This window comes from Zalophus californianus, chromosome 4 (genome assembly GCF_009762305.2).
Source record: "Zalophus californianus isolate mZalCal1 chromosome 4, mZalCal1.pri.v2, whole genome shotgun sequence".
Classification (NCBI taxonomy): domain Eukaryota; kingdom Metazoa; phylum Chordata; class Mammalia; order Carnivora; family Otariidae; genus Zalophus; species Zalophus californianus.
This window is the reverse complement of record NC_045598.1, coordinates 45,339,843-45,364,719: the sequence shown is the minus strand read 5'-3', so window position 1 is coordinate 45,364,719 and position 24,877 is coordinate 45,339,843. Positions and strand designations below refer to the sequence as shown.

At 49.7% G+C, this 24,877-nt stretch overlaps 1 protein-coding gene across 1 annotated transcript in view; it reads left to right on the top strand.

Moving 5' to 3' along the window:
- Positions 1 to 24,530, top strand: part of PLPP3 (phospholipid phosphatase 3) — an 83,523-nt gene extending 58,993 nt beyond the window's left edge. The window contains exons 5-6 of the mRNA XM_027606840.2: positions 9,033 to 9,209; positions 22,611 to 24,530. Coding sequence (XP_027462641.1) covers positions 9,033 to 9,209; positions 22,611 to 22,736 — 303 coding nt within the window. The 3' untranslated portion in view covers positions 22,737 to 24,530. The remainder of the gene's footprint in view (positions 1 to 9,032; positions 9,210 to 22,610) is intronic.
- Positions 24,531 to 24,877: the final 347 nt, after the last annotated feature.

Here is a 24,877-nt window from a genome sequence, read left to right as displayed (position 1 = left end):
AAGGCTCGTCTTGATGACACCAGGATCACTGTCTGTTCTTTTCGTGGTACTGCTCTTCAAAACACAAAAACAACCCCACCAGGATAAACTTAAAAGAATATAAGTTCCCAGGGTGCCTGGGTGGCTCAGTTGGTCAAGCCGGGGTCCTGGGATCGAGCCCCTGCATCGGGCTCCCTGCTCAGTGGGGAGCCTGCTTCTCCCTCTGCTTGCTGCTCCCCTGCTCATGCTCGCTCTCCCTCTCTCTCTCTGTGTCAAAATAAATAAAATCTTAGAAAAAAAACAGAACAAAACAGAATATAAGTTCCCAACCCTAATTTCCATTTCCCCTAACGGCAACCTGCCTTTCTTCAGATCTGCTTTAATGGAGGACCTGCCCGCTCGCCCCCACCCCCACGACCACCTCCTACCAGCGGTGATTACAGCCAGAGACTTCCTCTGCAGGGGTGAGGAGTGAGGGGTAGATTCGGACTGAACGTCTGTTCGCATCTTTGAGGGAGATAAAAATTATAGTGCCTGTATGTTTCTGGAAAGAAGGAAGGGAAGGAGGCAGGGGAAGAGGGTGGGAGGAAGAGAAGAGCCTCCTTAGTCCTCCATTGCCCTAGCATCTTAACTGCACACGCACACACAGCTGTGCACACACCATACACTGGAGAAGCCTTGCAAATGCACACATTTTAACATGCACAACTCACGGATACCCATATATACAACATATAAACATAGGGCTCTATTTTTAGCTCTCAGGTTATCGTGCCCTGAAACAACCCCTGAGGCTAGATTCCAGGGAGGACAGTGCTCTTCGGCAGGCTGGCTTCTACGTGATGCTACGCAGAGATCTCAACCCTCTGAATGTCCAATGTGCAAAGCTTCTTTAGAGCACCGTTGCTGCCTGTCAGGGTCTGTGGGAAATGCTGCACTCAGAGCAGCCCCCGGCCCGTTCCCCAGTGCTTCTCTGTGGAGCTTCAGGAAGTGGAGGTGGGCGGAGGGGACCCTGGCCTCCCCCAGTGCAGCTTCCCTGGGGGCCTTGAGGAAAATCACCTTTGAACCAGTTGGGTGTAGCATTGATGGCATTTGCCCTCAGGGTCTGGCAGACCTGGATGATTCCGCCACCTCATGACTAGCTCTGGAACCTGGGGTTGCTTACTTAGCTTTCCCGCCTCAGAGTTACTCCTCTGTCAAGTGGAGACAGTCATGTCTCTTTTGCAGGATTGCTGCTACTTTTCATCTCTAGACCCCACTTTCTTCATCTGTCAGATGAAAGAGTGGAGTTAGATGGTATCTACTTATTTCTCAATCTCTGCGGTTCTATTTGAAGGAAGTTTGAACTACCCCAAGCGGTACAAGAAAAGATGGGAAGCCGTCAGAGACAAACTTATGCCCTCGTTATCTTGGCGTTCAAAAGGGGGCGGGCAGGAAGCACCAGCCCCCACTACTCTAGGCCTGTCGGCAACATCTGCATCTGAAGCCTCCCGTGGCTCTGAAGGACACTCCACGTTAGGTTTTCATTTGTAAAATGGTTAGCTTGGAAAAACCATGCCCCAAACACCAAATTATCTCCGGGCATAGAAGCTTACAGATGAGGTTAAGTCATGTTAGCGATTAATGCAGATGCTAATAAGAAAAACCCACAGCAGATAAAAGCATGCGTGCTGCTTTTCTAGCCCTGAGTCCTGGCCTAAGCCCCAGAGAACCACATCTGGACCAGCCTTGTGCCTCCACGGTCAGGGATCGAGGATGACTTGGCTTTCTGGGTAAAATGCCAACACCCGCACAGGCCCCGGTCTGTGGGGCCTACCTGGTGTTGTCTGTTGTGCCAGGCACTCTGCTACCTCCCAGGGCTACTAACGTGAATCAGCCCTGGGCCCGGCCCTCAAGGAGCTCAACGTGGGTTCAAAACTCGGAATATCAGCACATATTTAACGGGTGACTGTGATAGACCAAGCAGCACTCTAGGGGTGGGGATGTAGACATTGGGAAGTCATGGGCACAGGCCTTGGGGTGCTCAGTCTAGGGGAGCAAGTAGACGATGACAGCAGTTTGGTACACTGTGCAGGGGGTGGGGCGGGGCAGGTGTAGGTCCTTATGGAAACTTAGAGTCGTGGCACCTAAGCCAGCCTGGGGTGGAGGGTGGCGGAAGCTGGGGAAGGCTGCCAGTAGGGTGACGATGGGCAGATTGGAAGAACCGCCTATGTGCAGGTGAAAAGGAGGGCGGTGATTTGCAAGCTGCAGGTTTTCAGTTTAGTCCAGCTGTGGTGGCCAGTAGGAAGCAAGGAGTGGAGGGTGCAGTGAGAGCTGAGAGGACTTTCAGGATCAGCCGCCCCAGCCCCTCCTCCTGCAGCTCACATCAGGCAGCAGCTGGTTGGTGGCCAGGCCTCTCCTTTGCCACCACGCCTCCCTCCCGGAACGAGCACCTTGCCCCCCTGCCTTCTTCAGGGTGCTTTGTCAGAGAAGCCTTCCCTGGCCCCTCCTGTGATACTCCCTAAGTCCCTTTGCAGCCTTATTCCCGCCCCCCACCCAGTTTCTCACCGTCTGACGTCTATATTCATTTCTCTACCAGATAAATTGTAAGCTTCGTGAGGAGGGATGCTTTTGTCTCTTGATTCACCACTGTATCCCACCATCCTACACAGGGTCTGACACTTAGTTAAGTATGCAGTGAATATTTGATGAGTGAGTGAGTGAATGAATGAATGACTCAATCGCAGGTCTTCTACATCCCCAAGCCATGCTCCTTCCCATTCCGGTCAGAATTGTGTTCATCCCTCATCCCTGAATTGATCGATCGAAAAGGACCTGGGTGGTGTAGGGAGGGCCTTTGCCGCCTCTTTGCCGAACTCTTGATGTATTGACTCTTTACTGGGGTGCCCGGGGGGACTGTTTATGTGTCAAAGGGTTTGTCGGATACCAAGGAAACAGGGAAGTGGCTGTCCTCTGACAGCCATGTTCCCTGGCCTGTGGTTGTTAGTCATTGAGGTTTTGTTCAGCATGGTTAGAATCCTGGAGCGGTGGGGTTGGTGTGCCCACGAGACATGCCCACAGATCCTGGGAGTGTCTGGTGAAACCCCCTGCAGGGACAAGATTGTGGTTTCTATGGGGAATAAGCCACCATATCAGATGTAGATGTTTTCCCTTGTCTTTCCCCTCGCCTGTATCCATCCATCATCCATCCACCCATCTGTCTGTCCATCCATCCATCTGGCAGTTTCTGAGCCAGCCCTTGTGTGAGCACCCGGGGACACCAAACAACTTCCTATTTGTCGTGGAAAGCCTAAAAAGTAAATAGTCTCAGAACAGGTGGATGAGGTCTCCAACTCAGGTGGACTGAGGCACAGGGCCCCGCGGGGAGGGCTGCTAACTCCACTCTGAGGGGTACTGACTGCACAGTTCACAGGTTCTCCTTAGCTTACAATCGGGGCAGAGATTCTAATGCTCTCACTCTTAGAAAAGCTACACACTTGCATTTTAGATGCGGGCCTTACAAAAGCATGTGACAGATGGATTCCAGGAGCACGCGCACCCAGACATCCCCTGCAGGCTGTCCTGTAGTCCACGACTGTCCCGTAGTCCCCTCACATTGCTTTTCTCCTCAGGCAGAATACCAGTAAGACCAATACTTTGTGTGCAGAGCACTAATTCCCTCCAAAGGAAGCCAGGTTCTGTGATTAGAGCTCATACTTAGAAAAAGACACATCTTACTCAGGGTAAAACATGGCTCTCTGTTACCTTGAGCAAGTGACATGGCCTTTTGGCTTTGATCTCTTCCATCTGTAAAATGGGCACAGTGGTGTCTACCCAACAGGATGGTTGGATAATTGCAGGTAAGGTCATGCAAAGCGCCTAGAACAGTGTCTGGAACAGTGCTCAACAAACTGGTAGTTTCTTTTTCTCCCCCTGATCATGATAGAAAACAAGAGCCGATTCCCTCCTGAAGGAGGAGAAAAGTTGGCTAAAAATTCTTCTTTTGTCCTGAAAGCAGTTGAATAACTTCCCAGAGAGAAATTCCAGTTCTGCCCCACGTAGACGAGACACCAGGCACATGAACCAGAACCAAGCGTGAGCCATGGCGGAGATGAGAAAAGAGAGAAAGTTCCTCCCTGTGGGTGTCAGTGATCTGGACAGACTTCCCGGGAGAGAGCAGGCAGGGACATAAGGAAGGACAAAAGCCTCCTTTTCACTCTGAGCAGAGCAGTCCCAAGAGCAATGGAAATGAAGAGGACAGTAGGGACCTGTTTCGCCAGTATGCAAATCATGTAATGAAACACAAATGACTTAGCAAGAACCCGGTGTGACTCACCCCACATCTGACTTTGCTGGTTCAGACCAGAGGAGCCAGCCTGAGTTCAGCCAGACCTCTCCAAAGAGGTTTTGTTGGAATTCCACAGGACCCCAGTTTTGAAGCTAGGACCAGGAAGGAGGAGAGAACTCCATTTATGGAGTGAGTTCCATGTGCTGGGGACTTTCACATACATCCTTTTGGGGATGGGGGCTCATGGGCGGACACGAAGCTTTCTGTTGTAAACTTCCTGTCTGTAGTCAGCCGTTTTATTTCAGCAATTGGAAGAAACATCTTAGTACAAGAACGAGATTTCATTTTTAATTTTGATATTCTTTTTTTTTTTCAGGGAGGGAGTTAACTTTATAAGTGTGTCTTTCACAATTTTGAGCAGAATAGATGCTTGCGACAGGTGTTTATTTTTTATTTTATTTTTTTTTAAAGATTTTATTTATTTATTTGACAGAGAGACACAGCGAAAGAGGGAACACAAGCAGGGGGAGTGGGAGAGGGAGAAGCAGGCTTCCTGCTGAGCAGGGAGCCCGATGCGGGGCTCGATCCCAGGACCCTGAGATCATGACCTGAGCTGAAGGCAGACACCCAACGACTGAGCCACTCAGGCGCCCCTGTGTTTATTTTTTAAATGAATGAATCTCATTACATAAGAGAAAGCAGAACTTCAGAGAAGCAGGGTGACATCCTACAGATGGCATGGAGCAGAGAAAAGATTCAAATTTAGTTTTGCTCTGATTAAATCAGACCCTTTTCTGCAATGTCACACTGATGCTTAGAAGTGGATTCTGCCAACCCAGAGACCTTCAGGCAGATGGGGAAGTAAAGACAGATAAGTCAGGACTGCAGGGCTGTTGACCTCTGTGAGAGGTCAAGGCAACTCAGCCTTTCTGGTTTTGTCCAGCTCTGCTTAGCTCTTTCCTAACCACCCTTTGCAGGATGCCTAGGACTTTTCCTGAGGCCCTGCAGAAATTCTGACTCCAGGCAAGTCTCCTTACTATTTGGTCCAGGACAAGGGCCGCAGTATAGTTGTGGTCCGGAGCGTGACTTTCTCCTGTGCAATGGGAACGAATGCAGTCTCCTGCCCCTTGTCCTGTCCCCAGGTGCAGGTTTCCAAGGGAGCAGGGTGCTCCAGAAAGTTATCTCCGGTCATAGTGAGGCCCAAGCCTCTGGTACGGAGAGCCTCACAAGAACTGAGCTATGAACCAGCAAAAGCCAATCCATTTAGCAGTAGGATTGGTGGGGCATGGAAGGACTTACCAGATCCTTTGGTCAACCTCAAAGCCTATTGCGACCAGCTTCTCAGATCAGAAGTAGGCACGATGTGGAAGGTCATTGTGCAATCTTTTGCTTTAGTAATCTTGTTTTGGTGAAATCAAACACAGTCAATGAGTAAATCTCATTCACCAAGGCAAAGGGTGATACAGATTTCCTAAGAGCACCTTGAATGCCCAGTCCTGTGAGTCTCATTTGATCCTGGCAACCCCGAGAAAGAGATACTCTTGTACCTGTTTCCCAGATGAGAAGTTGAGGGACCACCCACTTAGGAAGTGATAGAGTCAGGGCTGCTTCCCCCCCCCCCCCGCCCCCGCCAAATTCATGCTACTCTTGCTCTGCTCCCCCCTGAAGCCCCGGCTGCAGACGCCAAGGTCAGTCCTGAGACCTTGACCTGGATCAACGTGTTGGTTGCTGATGGGTAGTGAGGAGCAAGCTTCAGCGTGCTGCTGGCCGTTCCATATCTGACGGCTTCTGCGGCGCATTCTTTGCCCGTGGCCCCTGCTCCGTTCTCATTCATAAGCACTCCCTTCCTGAAGCTCTCCTGGTGACTGGTCTCTTCCTCCCTCCTCAAGGTCCTCTCCTGTATTCATTTTTTTTCTTTTCTTAAGCTCCAGCCTTTAGTATCTGAGTCAGTGGAAGGGGAGATGTGTGCCATGTCCGGTTGGGAAACCCACCCTTCCTCTGCCCCACCCTGATTTCCAAGGCCCATGACCTAAACTCAGCGCGGGGCGGCGGGGGGGGGGGGGGGGGGGGGGGGGGGATTTCAAACAAGCCTTTTCTGAGGATCTGCAGATTATTGTATTTGTGAGAAGACCTAAGGTTCAGTGAGATTTTTCTGATGAGCACCTGGTGTTCTTTCTGTCCCCGACCCGGCCCTTGCGTGCTGCCAAAATGCTGGAGGAAGGCCAGATTATGGTAGGCACAATGCAAACAGGCTGTCGCTTTTGCCCCGAGACTTGTGTTAAGCGGGAGCTACGCCAGCATCCTCCCATCCCCGCTCCTGGAAGGAGAGGATCTTTTGATTCACGATTGCAGAATCCACTGCTGGCTCATTTCTGCACAAACGAGGGGTAGCCTTTGACCTACAGGTTATTTTTTACAGTACTGAGGGCCTTGCTTAAAATCATTTTAATTTTTCACCATCTGCTTACAGTAACGTTTCCCAATTGTGATTCAATAGATAGATACTCTGTAAACGTCATGTATTGTCAGTAGTAAAATTAAGGATTTCCTATAGAGCATTTACCATCTTTGGTTAAAAGACCGTTAGTGTTCCATGGAGTATGGTTTGAGAAAGACTGACCTGCTAAGTAAAAGCCAGGTTCCTTAGTTTGATATCCACACCCTTCCTGAGCCCCCCTTTGCCTCTGTAGCCCTGTGGTTATCAGTTCCCCCACCCCCACCCTGAAGAGCTGTAATGAAAGCTGTGAGGTTCTCCAGAACTCTGGCTTCTTTCTAGGCCATTGCTCTGCCTGGAATACACACCCCTCACTGCTGTCCCCTCAACTCCTAGCAAATGCAGATTCATCTTTAGGACTCAAGTCACGTGCCTGTTCCCCTGTGACTGACCTTGGTTCCCCAATTTTCTTCGTAATTCCTAGGAAACCAGTAAGTGCCCTTGCTTGTTTTCATGGATTCCCCCAATGAATGAACGCTCTGTAGGGCAGGAATTACAGCTTCCCATTTCTGTGTCCTTAGCATCTGTTGGAGTGCCTGGCTTATTTGTTGGTTGGTTGGTTTTCTGGCTAGTTGTACAGCTTTGGCCTTTTAGATGATTTTTAGCATAATTTCTTTCAAGTCTTTTCCTCCAGATCTTTTTAGGACGTCCCTAGGAATCTGATGGGATTTATGTATCAACTTCAGGAGCTTTTAAGTTGAATGTTTATAAATAAAAATTCTAGCTGTCTGTTCAACTTGTCCTTTATGTCCCTTACTTCATACAGGGTCCCATGTAGTTCTTGGTAAGCTAATTACTGTTTATAGAATCACGTCGGCTGCTGTGAGGATTTTACCTCTTCTTGTAGATTTTTAACCGGTTATGTTTTACATGGGAGAAACTGTTGACCTTTATCGCTTGTTTAGCAGCTAACATCAGTGCATTCTTTATTATTATTTTTCATTTGTTATTCTTAGATTGCCCAAGAATGCATTCATAGACTTTCATAATGATTATAAAGTTGTCTGCTGTTGTGTAGGCCTAGGTTTGGAAATCGTCTTCCAGGTAGTTTGAGGAGTCAGTGCTACGCAGTCTTCCCCCTAGCTAGTCGCTTGACATGTGACCTGGGGCAAGTTTCTTCCCCTCTCAAACCCTAAATGTCTTCATCAGTAAAGTGAGCAAGGTGGACATCTAAGATCTCTTCCAGCTGCAATGTTTTATGAGCCGTGATTAGCAAGGGTGGCTCCGGAAATTTCCACTTGTCTTTCGCCTCAGGACCAGTCACTGACTTGCTCCTTCCTGTCCGCCAGAAGGAAGGTGTCCCTTTGTCTCAGGAAGGGCTGAGGCCTGCCTCTGCCTCTGTCCCAGGTCTATCTTCCAGCCATCAGCTCCTCCCCTCCGCTCTCTTCCCCTTTCTCCTGGTCTCCCCCAGTGCCTGCCTTTGATTGGTCGTCGGAAGTTCCCCTTGTCCAGTTGCCTTTTCCCCCTCCTTTCCCAAGTTCCCACAGGAACCTGGGAAGTAGGTTGTGCCCAGAGGTTAGAACGGAAACTGCAGCAAGATAATTCTGAGGGACAATGCTCAGTTGACGTCATTTCAACTTCTTTGCTTCTGCCAGAGGTGGTTTTTTTTTTTTTTTCTTCCATTTTTCTTCAGGTTACTCTTCTACTCCACCCAGCCCAGTGTCTGTCAGCCTCTGTGTGAAAGCGCTCCGGCATTGTCTGGTTGGTTTATGTGTTTCCTTATATTCGAACGCAAAAATCCGTAGTTGGGAGTGGTGACTTAGAAACGTGTTCTTTGGTAAAGGTGCTTTCTGTTGAAGCAGAAACATCCCCTTGGGACTATCACGAGAACCTCTCCTGTCGATCCTGTATTTTATTTCTAAGAAGGTCCTAAGCAGCACGTAGTGTAGGGATGGTGCTGCCCTGATCTCCAGGGAAACACACAAATGCAGTGCATGAGTTGTCATGGATTGCAGAAAAGAAACCTTTACTCCCCTGGTTACTATGCTTTCGTTTGTTTCAATCATGAAGAGGATAAAAGGGAACGCACGTTTATGAAGTGTCTAGAATGTGCCAGGCAGTGGGCTCTAAGGCATTCCTCAGCTCTTCTCATTTTTCTAATTTTTTTTTTTTTTAATATGGGGACTAAGGCTCCAGGTTTAAGTAACTGACTTGAGGTCATATCCAGGTTGAATGCTCTTTGTGCACCATGCCACCGACGGTCCAGATGGTTCCATTTAGTGGAAATGGAGTGGGGGCGGACCTGGTGTTCTAATGCACTTAGTTTCTGTTCCTTTTCTCTCCTCTCTCCAGCTGTACCTGCAGGCCCGCTTCACTTGGCGAGGGGCCCGCCTGCTCCGGCCCCTCCTGCAGTTCACCCTGATCATGATGGCCTTCTACACGGGACTGTCGCGTGTGTCCGACCACAAGCACCATCCCAGTGATGTGCTGGCAGGATTTGCTCAAGGAGCCCTGGTGGCCTGCTGCATAGTGAGTAGCATCTTGTTCTCAGTCCACAAGCAAAGCCCCGGACACCCTGGATGGCTTGCTTGTTCCATGTTTCCAGCTCAGCAACCAAAGCTAGCGAGCTCTCGATCCTTTTCTCTGCCCGGTGTATCAGAGGTCACCCCACCCCAGGGCCCCTTCAGTAAAAGGACAGTACTTTCTGTTTCCATCCAGCCTGTGAGTTTTCCTTCAGAATCTGAAAGTCCTCTTCTCTCTAATCACTGCTCATAAAACATTGCAGCTGGAAGAGTTCTTAGATGTCCACCTTGCTCACTTTACTGGTGAGGACATTTAGGGTTTGAGAGGGGAAGTAGCTTGCCCCAGGTCACATGTCAAGTGACTAGCGGAGTCTGGGTCTCTGACTCATCTGGTGCTCACATGCTGCTTTGGTGGACACTTAAATTCACTAGAACTCGGCTTCTTGGGAAACTTCTACCCTAACCACTGTGACCCTTAGGGTGACTTGGTCAGACTCTAAACCTGGTGTTGGCTAGAAAAGAGGGGCTTAGGTCAAGGCTAAGCCATCCCCTGGCTGGCCCGAAGGGCCTTGTCCATCAAGAGAAGGGCCTAGAGAATGGCTTTGGGATGGGCCAGGTTCTCATTTGCCCCAGGTAACCGGGTTACCCTTTTCTCACACTTCATCCCTGACTCTCAGTGAGTGCGGCATAAGGCATCTCACCTCCCTGAGCCTCCATCTCCTCAAGAATCTCTGTTTTACTTGCCTGTGAAAAGTTCTGAGGGGCTTATTCAGCAACCGTGAGGAGCACCTGCTCTGATCCTGTGCCTCCCTGGGCCCCACTCAGGGGAGCTCACGCCAGGCCCGTGGGAATCCCAGAGCACAGTAATGGCTGGATGTTTAGGCACCCCACACATGGGCTGTGTTGTTTGTTTAATCCTTGTCCCACTGACTATAGGACTCCTGAACAATCCAGAGATCTAGACGCACCCTCGGCCTTTCCTCCCTTCTAAGCCTAACTGCGGCCCCATGTCTCCCAACGATAGCCTCTCGCACTCCTTCTAATGGCATTTGTCACCCTGTGCTGATGTAGCAGATGTGTGTCTCCCTTGAGACTGTAAAGTTCCCCCGGGGACAGGGACCATAGGTGACGTACGTGTTGCTCTCCCTGTCTCACCAGCGCCTCTCAGGCAGTCTAGCTCAGAGTAAGTAAATGTGTGTTTTAATCAACAAAAAGCGAGAATCAATGGGTGGCTGTCTTCCTTGAGAGCACTGCAAGAGACATTCTTTTGAAGGCGGAGGGATGAGTAAGGCAGGGCCCTTGCTCCCGAGGACATCCCAGTCTGGTTGCTCGCATGGCCGGCCAGCACAGCACTTGGAACACAGAGCATGGCCGGGGCTGGGTGCGGGCTGCGGAGGCAAGGGAGGGGGCGGGGGGCCAGGGCCATCCGAGCGGGCGCCACGGAGAAGGTCGCGTCTGGAGCTTCTTGCCAAGGGACTGCCTGTTTCGATGGCTTTATTCATTCATTTCTTTCTTTCTTTCTTCCTTCTTCTTCTTCTTTTTGTTCCAGTCAAGGCCAGGGGGGAGCGAAATTGTGGGAGCAAACCGTTCATGGGGGCATCTGTCACTGGTGACAGCAGGGGTCCGGTGTTTGCAGGGAGAGGTCACCCTTTGCGGACTGGGCCCTTCTGAGCCGTGCTCTCGGCAGGCCGTCGGCCCCCTGGCCCGCTGCTGTGTTCCCCTCTCTGTGCTATGCTGCCTTCGTTAGTCTCCTGCACCCCCAGCTGGAAGAGGTGCAGGGCGTCCTTCGTAACCGCCCTCTTGCATACCCCAGAGCACTCTCCGTGTGCAGTGAGACGGTGTCCGGGAGGACCCGGTTGGTTTTCAAGGAGGGAAGCGAGGGGTCTGACTTCTGTCCTGTTTGGCTCTGGCTGACTGTAGCTCAGGATAGGAATTTGGTCCTAGCGTTTGTAAAGCCCCGACTCGGTGCTGGCACCATTTTAGATCATTTACCTACTGGATCCTTTTAGACACACGGAGCCATTTTACAGATGAGGTAACTGAGACTCCAGAGAGATGAGCCAAGGTGTCCAAGGTCAGAACTGGTCAACGGCTGTCCTCACATGACCCCTGACTCCAGAGCTTTGCCCTGTGCACTGGGCAAGGAAGGGTAGTCGCTGGAGCTGAGGGCCAGCCAGGGTTAACCTGAGACAGAACAGCATAGACAACTGCCTAAAGAGCATCATTTAAGGGTGTCACAGGGCCCTTCCCTACCCTTTGGGCTGATCTGGTCATTGCTTTTGAGTTTTTTGGGTTTTTGTTTGTTTGTTTTAAGTTAAGATTTTATATATTTATTTGACACACACAGAGAGAGAGAGAGAGAGAGCACAAGCGGGGGGAGCGGTAGAGGGTGAGGGAGAAGCAGATTCCCTGCTGAGCAGGGAGCCCAGTGTGGGGCTGATGTGTGCCAGGACCCTGGGATCATGACCTGAGCCGAAGTCAGACACTTAACTGACTGAACCACCCAGGAACCCCCATTGCTTCAAGTTTAAAAGCCTGTTTGACAATATAAAGATGGTTTGGAAAGGGTTGATAAATACCTTTCCCTGTTTTTGGCCTACTTAGCTGTGGACACATGAGGGCAGGGGTTTGGTCTTATTTACTATTTTTCTCCAAATGCCTAACAGCTGGCCTAGTACTCAGGAGCTTGTGGTCCTGACAGGCTTGGCATCACAACACGGAGCGATCCCCTTCACAGACACCATCAGAGAGGCCAGGGCAAGACGCGGTGGCTAGTCAGCCCAAGAGCTCAAGAGTGCTCAGCATGGAGGAGAGAAGGCAGTGGGTGATTGCCCATCACAAGAGCTGTCATCCTGGCTTTGAATGTGAGGAAGACATGCAAAGCTCAACCCCGGCCCGAGCTGGAAATGGGTCTGGGCAACCCAGAGGCCATGAGAGCACCCTGTGTTCGCCGGGGGAGGGGCCAGGTGGTGGGCCGTGGCCCCACAGGTGGCACAGTGCCTCAGTGCTCTCCTGGAGCTGTGCGGTGGTGGCGTTCGTGGCCTAGGCCAGAGCCCGCGGCCTCTCCTCTATTTGTGTCTTGTGGCAGAAACTTCCCCTCAAGAACCAGGGCTGGCTGTCCCAGCGAATCCCAGGAAAAGCCAAGCACTCCTCTCTGAATGTGGCTGTATGGAGTGGATCCTGAAACACAGAGCACAGGAGCATCTCCTGGGGTTGGTGAGGAGCAGCTGGAGGAGGTAGCACAGGGTGGTACAGGGCCACTGCCCGGGTGCCAAGAACCCCAGAATCCATTTCCCCCTCTGCCTGATCATCTGAGCGGGCTTCCCTGGACTCCCCATCACCTTAACAGAGAAGTAACATTTGGAAACATGTATTGAGAGCTCCGTGTGCTGGCCATGATGATAAGCGCTTTTCACAGATCATCCTCAGTCCCCTGAAAGTCCCATTCTACCGTGTACCCGTGATCATCCTCTCTCAAGAGACGAGGAAGGGACGCGAAGGATGTCATGCCACAGAGAGGGTGGAGAAGACAGGGTTGTCCGCAGGTGGTCGACAGAGCCAGTGCTGTGAGACCCCAGGGCCTGGTCTCCTCCTCTCTACACGCCTCACCTCCAAGCACACCAGACTTCTCAACATTTCCCACACCCTGAGCTCCTGTTTTAGATGGCGGTCCCCCTTTGATGGAGCATGGCTTCGGTTTCACCCCATCGCTGGTGCAACCTTCTGTGTTTCCCATGTTGTTGCTGCAACAAATTACCTCCAGCCTAGTGGCTTAAAACAACACAGATTTACTTTCTTGCAGTTCTTGAGTTTGGAATTACAAAATAGGTCTCACCGGGCTAAGATTAAGGTGTTGGCAGGCTGTGTTCCTTCTGGAGGCTCGAGGGAGAATTTGTTTCCTTGACTTTTCCAGCTTCTGGAGGCTACCTGCATTCTTTAGCCAATGGCGCCTTCCTCCCTCTTCAGATCTTTCCTTCATTTTCTCTGGCCTCTGCTTCCATCACCACATCTTCTGAGGTTCCAACTCTCTGCCTCCCTCTTAGGGCTCTGGTGACTCATTGGGTCTGTCCAGTGAATCCAGGAGAATCTGCCCATCTTGAGGTCTTTAACTTCATCGCATCTGCAAGTCTGTTTGGCCATGGAGGGTGACATAGTGGCAGGTCCTGGGGATTAGGACACAGACATCTTCGGGGGCCATTGTTCACCTGCCAAACCTCCCCCTCCCTCTTCCCTGAAGACAGAATTGTCTGGCTTTCTCCTCCTGCTCCCATGGCCCTTTGCATGGTCTTCCTGCTGTGGCCTTCAGCCTGGTTTTATTGTGGTTGACGGCCCAGATGTCCATGTCCCCAGCTAGACGGCCAGTGTCTTAATAGCAGAACCCATGGCTTCACCTTCTGCTGATTCCTTCTCAGGCTTAGTGCAGCGGCCGGCACAATAGGCGCTTGCTGAGCCTTGGTTGAAGAATGAGTGATGAATGAGCTTGTGACCTCAGGCCAGACACTTCCCCTCTGAGCCTAGTTTCCTTATCCGGCGAATGGGTGTTGCAGGCCCCGTAGCTCTGTGACCTTCTCCCACAGAAGTTCAAAGGTGTGGCTGACTTTGTAGCAGCTAAGCTCGACCTCCCTTCTCAGATGGAACCGTCTCCCTGCAGTGCCCGTGAAGGGGACCTCTACACAGGGATGGGGACTTGTCTCTAAGTCCCCGGTGGGTGCAGTGCATCACCCTAGAATGTTGGCTGAGTCACTGCAGAGCCTCAGGCAACAGGCCATGACAGCTTAGCACTTTCACCCAGGTCTGTGGAGAGTAAGTCCTGTCCCAGCAAGCAAATATGTCTAGACAAAAACCACGTGCCAAGCAGGAACCGATTCAGTTTCCTCCCCGCAACTGCTCACTCGCTGAACCCTTTCCAGAGAGGAAAGATGATGGCACTCATCACAAACAGAAAGCCTCTGTGGTGGCATCAGGGACTGAACAGAAACGTGGGCACGTAGGGTTGGATAGGCCTGTGCACTGATGTACTTCTTCATACATGTGAACGGAGGTAGGGAGACCCAGTGGCACATGGACAGACCCAGTAGCACCCAGACTCATAGATGGCCATCCTCTCTCTCTCTCTCTCTCTCTCTCTCTCTCTCACCAGCACTGAGAACCACACACACACACACACACACACACACACACACACACGGAGTCATCCCTACCAACACAGGAGCTCTACAGCACCAACACAGGAGCTCTGCACACACACACACACACACACACACACACACACACACACACGGAGTCATCCCTACCAACACAGGAGCTCTACAGCACCAACACAGGAGCTCTACAGCTGAGCTTACCAGACCCACGCCTGGAGTAACCCAGGGACTCAGACAAGGCAACAAACATCAGTTCATTTCCTGTCTGGTGACAACTTGCCTATCTGGTCACCTCCTCCCTGACCCTCTGGCAGATGGCAAATTACGGGGCAGGGCAGGGCCAGGCCGCCCTTGCCATCGGGTCGGCAGAGGAAGCAGCTGCGCCCGAATGTCATAAACACACAGCAGAGGCTTTCCTGGTTTTCCTCTTCCCTGGGGGTGTAGCCCCGCTAACAGTTGCTCTTCTGTGTGCTGCTGTCTTCCTCCAGGATGTAGGCAAGGGTGAGGGTGTTCTTTGTCTCTGCCCCAGTGAGGTGACCTTGGGAGAAGAGACAAGCAGAATAGGAGTGTGAAGAAGAGCTCCGTGGTGACACCCCTAGAGAGGAAATGGGTGCAGAGAGGGTGTGATACGCTCGAGGACGCACAGGGCAGAGTTGGGACCAGATCCCGGCCCTCTTAATTCTCTCTCACAGGACTACGACCGTGAACTCCAAACATGCTTGGTCTATGCCAGGAATCTGTGAGATCTCCCTCTCTAATGGAAGATTCCCATCTATTTGCACTGGATTTATCCCACTGCTGCCTGGGCACAGGGAAATGGATGAAATGACCTTGTAGGTCTCTTCTGGCCCAGCAAGAGTCTAGCTCTTTGCCCAGTAGGCCCTGGGGCTGAGACCTTGCCTTCTCAGGTGGGTAGGGGTGCCAGGACCGTGGATATGCCTGAGAAAAGGAAGCTAAGGTGGAGACAAGCTTTGGCCCCAACAGATGATGACTGTATCCTCCACCCTCTGCAGTGTCCTTCTCAAATCTCCTTTCTCATTGCACCGCTGAGATGAATGGGATGAATGATGAGGCAGAGACTCCAAAAGGGGAGTCTCACTAGCCATCTGCTAATTAGGCATATTGTGCATGTCACTTCCTCTCAGCCACTGTGTGATGTGTGGAGGATCATACCTCCCATGATCTTTGGATTGAGGATTCAATGAATAAAAGATGCTCATGCTTAGCACGTGCAACACAGATGTAATGTGTGTCATGGGGAAGTACTATATTTTGTCTTAAAGATTTGGAGCTAAGAAGAGTTGGTCCTTAAAGAGCTTTCATGCAGGAGCTTCCCCAGACTTGACCATGATCCATGATAAGAACATTTTCCATCATAACCCAATAGAGGCACCCACACGTAACTGAAACATTTCACCAGATAAGACTTACCCTTACTGTGTGTGATGCATTCTAATATTTTTTATTCAACCTTTAAAGATGCTGGTAGTGACCACCCAGTCAATGGATTTTGTAACTTACTAACTAATGACTTGTGACGTGCAGTTTAAAAAACACTGATCTGGTGAGGACAGCAGGCACACACAAGAGGGGATAGTTAGTTCTTCATGGGGGTGTTGGAAGGCTAGAGAGAATTTGTCGAGGAGACGGAACCTTGACGAGGGGACATTTTCTATGAGCTACAAAGGAGAAGGAAAGGCATTTCACACAGAAGGAATGTTGCAGGGACACAGGGATGGATGAGAACAGTGAGAATCCGGTGTGTCTTCTGATCCTAGAAAACTTCAAAAGGTAGGACTTCTGGAAGTGAGGGCCCTTGCCTCTTTCCAGCCTCTGTCATGTGTCTCTGTATGGTGTTCCTGAACCCCGGCTCCTGCTGGATAGAGCTGTCCACCCGGTGCACCCCCTTCCCAGAAACCCTCCTTCATCATAACCTAGAAGTGCCTTCCTGGAAGGCCCCTGGGCAGCCACAGATCCCTCTCCTCCTCCAGAACGGCACCCACCGTCTCTACTCTGCTGCTCCGAGCCCTCCTTATTTTTGTGGGACTAACTTCCTCCACATCCCTCGGTAGCAAGGATGGCCGTGAACCATGGTAACTGAGGCAGCATATGAATGACCCTTTATGGGTAGAAAATGTTTTCACATAAATTCTTCCATGGAAGCCTGACAATAATTATGCGACGGTGAATTTTTAAAAATGTTTGCACACAAGTACAAGGCAGATCCATCAGCTGAAGTCACAAACCTCTTTGCTTTGGATAAATTCAAGCCCCGACAAGAGTGTGGCTTGGCCTGGGTGACACAGCAGGAGCAGTTTGGGGACCAGATCCTGCTGTCTGACTCCGAGCGTGACACTCTTTCCACCCTGTCAAGTTCCCTCGCAGATAGACCAGGAAATCATTCAACAGAGACGCTGGCAAGTTCCCAGTACCAAAAGCCACTGGAGGCCCTTTTTGAGGTCAAAAAGTGATGATTGCAACTGGGTCACTCTCATTTAGTCAAAAGACAGGGCTGCCAAGGATGGCTTTTCTTTAGACAGCACTTACACTTAGGGCATGAGGTTGAGCCAGGTCCCAAGGCTTTCTCCTGCAAAGAAAACGATTCCTTTAATCTATGAGTTTGTTTATTATGATAGAGCAGGATGCCAAAAGGAAATCCAGGTGCCAAGGCATGGGGATGTCTGCAAAAGCAGCAGCACAGGGGCGCCTGGCTGGCTCAGTCGGTGGAGCATGTGACTCTTAAATCTCGGGGTTGTAGGTTCAAGCCCCATGTTGGGTAGAGATTACTTAAAAATAAAATCCTAAAAAAAAAAAAACCCAAACCAGCACATGGTCTCTATCCTCACGTGGGGTGGATTCGAATTTATTGAGGGCTACAGTTGCTGGGCTCTGAGTAGTTCATGGGCTTGAGTAGGTCATAGTCTAAAATGGAAATACCGTGTAGCATTATGCCTGAAAGCCTATGCCTAGGGCTAAGACGGAAGGTCATTGAAAGTTGTGTGGGTAGCAAAGAGAAAATACGGGCAGCTTGAGGAAGGTATCACGAAATCCAGGGTACAGATAAAGGAGCTGCTCTCAAAGCAATGACAAGATGTGTAAGACGTTTAGCCATTAAATAGCAGATGTAGGATTTGAGCCCATCTGTTCATGTGCACGTAGTGGCCACTGATGGTTCTCCTCACTTGAGTCTGCATAGCAGATACCTACAGGGCTATTGAAGGCAGACTCCAGGCCACACTTCTAGTAGGTCTCGGGCGGGTCCAGGCCACTGCTCTATCAAGAGGCCCCCAGCTGATTCTGAAATAGATGATCTGAGGATGACACTCTGAGAAATACCAGAATGGACACCTTGCCATTTTCTTCTGGTTGTAGGATTCCAACATTCTTCGCCTTTTATATTTATCCACCCTGTGCTGGCATCTAAGCTCGGAGTGGGGGGGGTGGTGCTTATAAAAATCTCAATGTATGAGGATGCGATTCCTCTTTTCACGGCGTTCACTTACGCATTCTCAGAAGTTGACGCACTCAAGGACTCCAGAAACATGTAAAGAACAATTTTGTCATCATAATCTACCCTTAACAACATGACCCTCAGAATTCGCTGAGTTGGCCATTCCCAGCAACAGGAGTGGAAACCTGGCGACAGACCAGAATGCTTGTTCCTGGCTGGCTTGGTTCTTGGTGAGCTCCAGCCAGGCAGCACCCCAGCAGCGCTGGACTGTGTGGGCTCCAGGGGGCTGGTGTCTCGAGCCAGAGAGTGCCGGCGACAGGATATCAGAGGCATCTTCCTTTTTGATTGTGCTGACTCATTCCCCGAAATAGCCTCAGAAATTACAGGACTTCAAGATCAGATTCTATCTGTCTTGTGGAAAACTCCCACCTGCATATTGTCTTCCTGTCTGGCTTGACTTCTACCTGTTGGCTTATAATTCTGAATCATTCTTCTTTCCCCTTCTCTGTACTTTTCCTTTTTTCTAGCTCCTTCCCTTGTTTCTTGCCTTCCCCCACAAGGGGCGGGAGAAGAGAAGGGACTTTGTATAGGTAGGCACTGAACGCACAAGCCAGTGACAGTGGATCCCATTTCTTAACCTCTCACTGGGCCCCAGGCACGTTGTCACGCTTGTGCCTTTTGTTACAGCACATCCTTAGAGGAATGCTCGGAGGTGGGTACTGTGTCCCTCATTTAGGTATTTTACTAAAAATGGTAAAGCTTGGATTTGAAGACCAGTCTGTCTTGCTCTAGTGGGCAAAGCTGGTTGCCAGTACACAATGGTCCAGTAAGGATAGTCACCATTTGCAAGGAGACTGTATGTTTCTAACCTCATAACCGTGAATGGGATTTCTCGCCTAGAATTGCCTTGTTTGCGTGTAGTCTTGCTCTCGGTCGAACGACTCCACTGTCCTGAGGGCTTGGGTCCTCGATACTGCTAGGGGGACCCCAAATATTAGAAGGCAGAGGAAAGCAGAGCTAGAATTTTCTTCCCTGGGTGTGGTTACCCAAGAGTTTTGGTGGGAACGAGTGCACAGATTTCTAGAGTTAAATGCAGAACTGGAAAGGAAAGCATCGCCTCCCCTGCACACATAACCACCTACACACATACACAGCACCTCTGTCAACCGCAGTCCGTTCTCAGTGGTTCAGAAATCTGTGTTGTCTTCCCTTGTGCTAGAGCCAGGCCATGGACTCACCCTCCCCTAGATGCTGCAGGTCCTACCTGGCGCCCTTGCCTTCGGGTTTCCCGCTCTCTTTTAGACTCCTTCTGCCTCTTAGATACGGTCTTCTCAACAGGCTGCTTCCCTGCGACAGCCTTGACAGTGGTTCCTGAGGCCCATGAGGGTAAGGTCCGAATTCCTTAACGTGTCCTGGGAGGCTTCTCAAGATCTGGCTCTCTCCTCTCCAGCCTTACGGACTGCTTGGCCAAAGCCAGACTGAGCTTCCTTCCTGCAGCTCCTGAACGTGCTGTCCTCCCTCACTCCTGTGCCCCTCTGCCTAGAACAACATTCCTGGCATTCAGCACCTGGCTAACTCCCACTTACCTTTATTGAGCTCATCTAATAGACCTCCTTTGGGGGAAGCCTTCTAAAGCCCCCTCCCGTCCCCTTCAGTCTGGGTTAGATGCCACGTTCTCTGGGCTGCTTGAACACCCTGGCTTCCCTCTATCATGATCTTTAACACTGCATTGTAGCTGTCTGTCTGTTTGCCTGGATCTCTTCCTCATTGCCCTGTGAGCTTTTGGAGGACAAAGGACTCTTACGTACACTTATCTTTATAATCTCAGGGCTTGGCACAGAGCAGGTGTTCATTGTGAAAAAGCAGTTTATAAAATGCGAAGAATCGGAGAAATGGAATTGAAGGCAAATGCTTCGGGCAGTGCAAACAAGAACTGTTCTTGTTGCATAGGGTATAGATGTCTGGCTTGCCAACACTGTTGTTTATTATCTACTGTGCCCTTTCCTACACAGAAATCTGTGGACGCGGGGCTGCAGGCTGGGAGCAGTCCCCTAGACATCAGATAGCTACCTCATTTGTATAGTAGACCCTTCCCCGCCTGGGCCTCTAGGTTTTCTTTTTGGGTGGAGATCACCTTCTGCAGGAAATGGAGCTGCCCTCCGAGCAAAATTTTCACTTTTGCTAGTCCTTTTTGTGTTCTGCTGTTCAAGTGTTAGAAAGACTGAGCCCTGTTTTGAGTCCTGATAGGATCGGGTTTCATGATCCCAAAAAAGTGTTTGTGTGAGCTCAAGCTCATGCTGAAAGCGAAAATGCAGCTTAAAGGGGGATTCTGCTGGACCTCACTCAACTTTTCATCCCGCTGCCCAGTCGCGCACATGCAGGGTATGAGCACATGGTTCCCCTCAAGTCCGGGGGATTTGCCTGTGCCAATAAGATCGAAGGCTAGAGTGCTTGCTTCCAGTAGAGAGGAGTTTAGAAATTCAACAACAAACACCTACTGAGCCCCTCGTGTGGGCAAGGCTCAATGCTAAGTGTTGTGGGTGATGTAGGATCATTAGGGCCCGGATTCCATCCCCAAGAGGCCTCCCATCTAGGAAGAAAAGCTGACAAGCAAGGTTTGGGACACATGAGGAGCGTGGCTTATTCAAGGCCCGTTAGGTCATTCCTTTGGGGCCCAGAGCATCACAGAAAGGAACGTTTTTTATTGAAGTATGTTCCAGACGCAGGTTTAGGTCTCCTCAAGTACATTATTGCCTTGAACCTCGATATTATCCCTGTCTTGCAGCTGGGAAACGGAAACCCTAATATGCAATAGATACGAGCTCAGAAAATTAAACTGGGAAATAAGCCAATAGATTAAGGTGGTGTCAGAATCTTTCTGAAGGGAAGATGTTTGTTAGGGGCTGGGGGCCTGTCCCCTGCTATATTTGTCTTCGGCAGGTGGGATGAAGCTGGGAGAAAGATCTCTGAGAAACGAGAGCAGTAAGAGCCCTTATTTGGTGCGGCCAGCTGCTGGGCAGGAATAAGTGCAGCTGAGAGCCAGCCATGGAGGGCTTGATCAACGCCTTCCTCCGATATAAAGTTAAGGGGGAAGGGGAGGGTGGTTTCCAGGTAGAGGTGGGGACACTGGCTCTGCACCTGTCAGGCAAGACTTGAAAAGTTTAATTGTCTCCACGTTTAACTTTAATCATGTTCATTAGTATTTCCTTATCCCGGGAACACTTGAAAGCCTCTTCTCCAGTGTGTATAAAGGATTCCCGGCCAGGGGGCCTGGCACCTCCCAGCAGGGTTGGGTACCAATCTTTTCTTGCCTTGGCTCTCAGTTCTTTCACTGTTTATACCTCCTTGGAAAAGCAAGGGACAGAAGGCTTAATTTTTTTCCTTTGTAAAATGGCATATTCAGTAGAGCTTGGACTGCAAATGTTTGAGTAGATGATCTATGGCACGGGAACAAAATGTAAAAGGTGTCATGGTTTTGTAGTGGCTGGTAGGTCTCTGTTTCCCATTTGTCTTCTATTCACTTCAGCTCCTGAATAACCAGCATTGCCAGTTTCTTGCTGTGATTTTTGTGGTCCTTTTGTTGATTGCTGTATTTCTACAGAAAAGACATTTTGGAAATTGGTTCAACAGGTGATCCAAGTTGCTACTACAGCTGGGCCTTGGCTTCTCCAAGCCTTGGTGTTGGCAAAGTCTTATTAAATTAAGAACTTCACTTGCTAGCCTATGCTGTGTCCAGAATGAAGTCAAAGTACCATCATTATTAGTGAGTGTGTGACCCACTGCGGGACAAGGACTTTTCAATCCAGAAAGCTGCTAGACATAAGGAAATTTGGAATTGTGTTCTAGTCTCCATTCTAGCCATGTGTTTCCTATTAAAAGAGCTGACTGATAGCTGCCTCTTATTATGGTTTACTCAATACAAACTCCTGTTGCTGAGTGGCTCAAATGGATGTCTGCATGTTTACTTTGCCATCTAATACAAAGCACAAATTTTTCTTACTCTGCCAACTCATCAAGTTCTTGAATCTGTCATCGTCAGCTAATTGAGACAGGAACTATATGTGCGAGCCATCCCCGTAGCCTTGCAGGTTGGGTGTTCAGTAAATGTTCCTCAGTGATTCTAAGATTGGGTGAGGTCTAATGCTCACCAGGAGGAAGGACTTTGGGAAGGAGTGATAGGAGTTTTCATTGACCTCTCCTCCGGGTTAGTTGCTGACTCCCTCAACTACAAAACCCCGGCTTCTTCACCCCCATCAAATTGTTGAGCTCCCTGGGTTTCAGGAAAACGTGGTCACAACTGCTTCCTTCTCCAGTCCTGCTGATAGGAATTCATGTCCGCTGATCTCTTGTGGTCACACCCTAGATTTCTTTATGAGGAAAGGGAAAGTATCGTGGATTAATGAGTGTGCCTAATTACAACTTGCTTCCTTGTTTAGGAACTTATTTTTCATCGCTATTCTTTTGCCTTGAGAAATAAAGGAAGTAGGATTTCGGATATGGAGCACTGGACTGAGAGTCCAGAGAACTGAGTTCTACTCCTATCACGGCTGTGCAACCTGGGGCATGTCACCGTCCTTCCCTGGGCTCAAGTTTCCCTATCTGTATAACACAAGTTGGAATATATATATGTGTGTGTGTGTGTGTGTGTGTGTATACACACACACATGATTTTTATGTGATCCTTTCCTAGTCAAAGATCTATGGTTTGGGGGTCCCCTTTTCCCAAAGTCCATGCTCCTATGACCTTCCCTTTGCCTATCCCCAGACCCCAGATGTCGGCTGTTGATTTGGATGTCTGATTTTGTGCTTCTAGGTTTTCTTTGTGTCCGACCTCTTCAAGACCAAGACGACACTGTCCCTGCCTCCCCCGGCTCTCCGGAAGGAAATTCTTTCACCTGTGGACATTATTGACAGGAACAATCACCACAACATGGTGTAGGTGCCGCCCACCTCCTGAGCTGTTTTATAAAATGACTGCTGACAGCAAGTTCTTGCTGCTCTCCAATCTCATCAGACAGTAGAATGTAGGGAAAAGTTTTTGCCCGACCAATTTTAAAAAGGAAAAAAAAAAAGTCTTACTTTGTGGCCTTCCAAAATAGGTAGCGTTCACCTATATGGAAACAGCAGCAAACTAACACCAAGTGCCGAAATCCTGGATGTGCAATTGGTTTTAAGTGTTCATGTTCTAGTGAACACGGGCTTGTTCTGGAACAAACACTAAAATGATTTGTGTAGAGTCTGCCAGTCAGCTTTGTGACCCGAGGAATCCCAGGCCTGTGGGAGAAGCTCAAATTCACTCTGTAGCACGCAATGCCAGAAATAGCACTGAATCAAGAAAATAGCCATTGGGGGGCTCCTCTCGTTTCTCTCTGTCCACACCACTCTATTCTGTACTGTGACTTCCATTCAGGAAGTTAAATACAAGGAAGGAGCAAGTTTTCTAAGCCAGGTGATCTGACCCTGAGTCCAAGCTCCCCGTCCTGAGGCCTCAGCCCTCACGCCCCCGGCCCACAGGCCAGCAACCACAGCCCCTCACTTTAGTGATTAGGAGACTCTTTGTGGATGAGTGAATTTCACAAATAGCACAATTTCAGAAGAGATCGAGGGTGCTGGCCCTCACTGGTCTTCTCTGGCCGCATCATGCTGTGATGGGGGGACGTCGGCTGCGGGATGCCGCTGTTGTGTTCACCAGTCACCCAGCACCCGCACACTCTCGGCAACACTTAGTTAGCTTCGCTCACTGCTTCTCCCTTGAAGCCCTTGCTGTGTGCCCACCAGGGTTTCCTGGGAGGGCCCCGACAGAGCAAAGGCGTGCTCTGCCACCAGCTGATGGAAAGCAGCCTTACGCACAAGAGACGTGGGAGCGAAGGGGCAAGAATGAAAAACCCACCAACTTTTTGGCTACTCGACGTCAGAATGAGCCAGAGTAGCAGACGGTCTCATGCCTGACAGGCTACCCTTCCAGATCTTGGAGCTGACAAGGGTCTCTGTGGGGGCTGCTCTTGCTAAGCTGTGTAAAGCACTATTGTCTTGGGGTTGATCTCTAGGGCAGTTCTTGGTAGGTTCTGCTGGGCAGAACACATGGGTTCAATCTCCGTAGAGTTTTTCTCATCCTCTCTCCATAAGTGTCCTTCTAAGCAAGGCCCCACTCTAGGCAGTAGACAAGGATCCTTTCTACTGAACCTTTGAGGAAAGGAGGAAGGAAGAAAGGCTTTCCGATGGCGGATGCAGACCTTTCAAAGGGCTAAATGTAACCACATGGATCAACCACATGCACATCCCCACTACAGAAGTCGTCCTTTCATTTCAACTCCTAGCAAGCTATGATTTTTATATATAAATATTATATAAATAATGTATAAAACATTAAAAGTTAACTATGTAAGATATTATTTCTGAAACAATTGTAGCTATATCCACTATGATTATAAACTGTGTCTCGACCTGTGTTATTTACATTAGCTGCTTAAAAAAAGCATTGAGTTAATTTTTTTTAATATCAACTAAAATATCGTAGTTCCGTGGTAGACCTTGTTTTACAATGAAAGAAATAACTGCAACTAGAGAAAACTGTATAAAAACATTAAAGTGTCAGTATTTTTGTAAGGTTCCCATTTTTTGTAAAGAGAATAATATTCAAAGACTTTTGTAGAATACAAAGTGAAAACTTGTATCTGCGAAACTATCCTTGTATTAAATGTGCTTTTTAAATAAAAGCTCATAACACAACTAACGAAGGAGTTGGAATCCTAGAATGTTCCTAGGGATGTGCTGTGTCAGGTGTGTGGTGGGAGGAAGGAGGACTGTGAGCGATCTGAGGTCTTTGAATGGGCCATCCTCACCTCAGGGCGCCACCGATCCTTCCAGTGGGAAAAATGGTGGCCATGGATAGCCATGGCTCTCTGGGCGGCTCTTTCATCTCTGAACGCCTGTTGGCCCAGCGAGGCTCTGGCTCTGCTCTGTCTCAGGCAGTTCTAAAGAGCTTTTGTATGCTAAAGGGGTTTTGTCGAGGAGGGAGGAGCTGTGGGTCCCCCAAAGGCAGATAAGGAGCAGGACTCCAGATAAGGTGTGCTTGGGGGG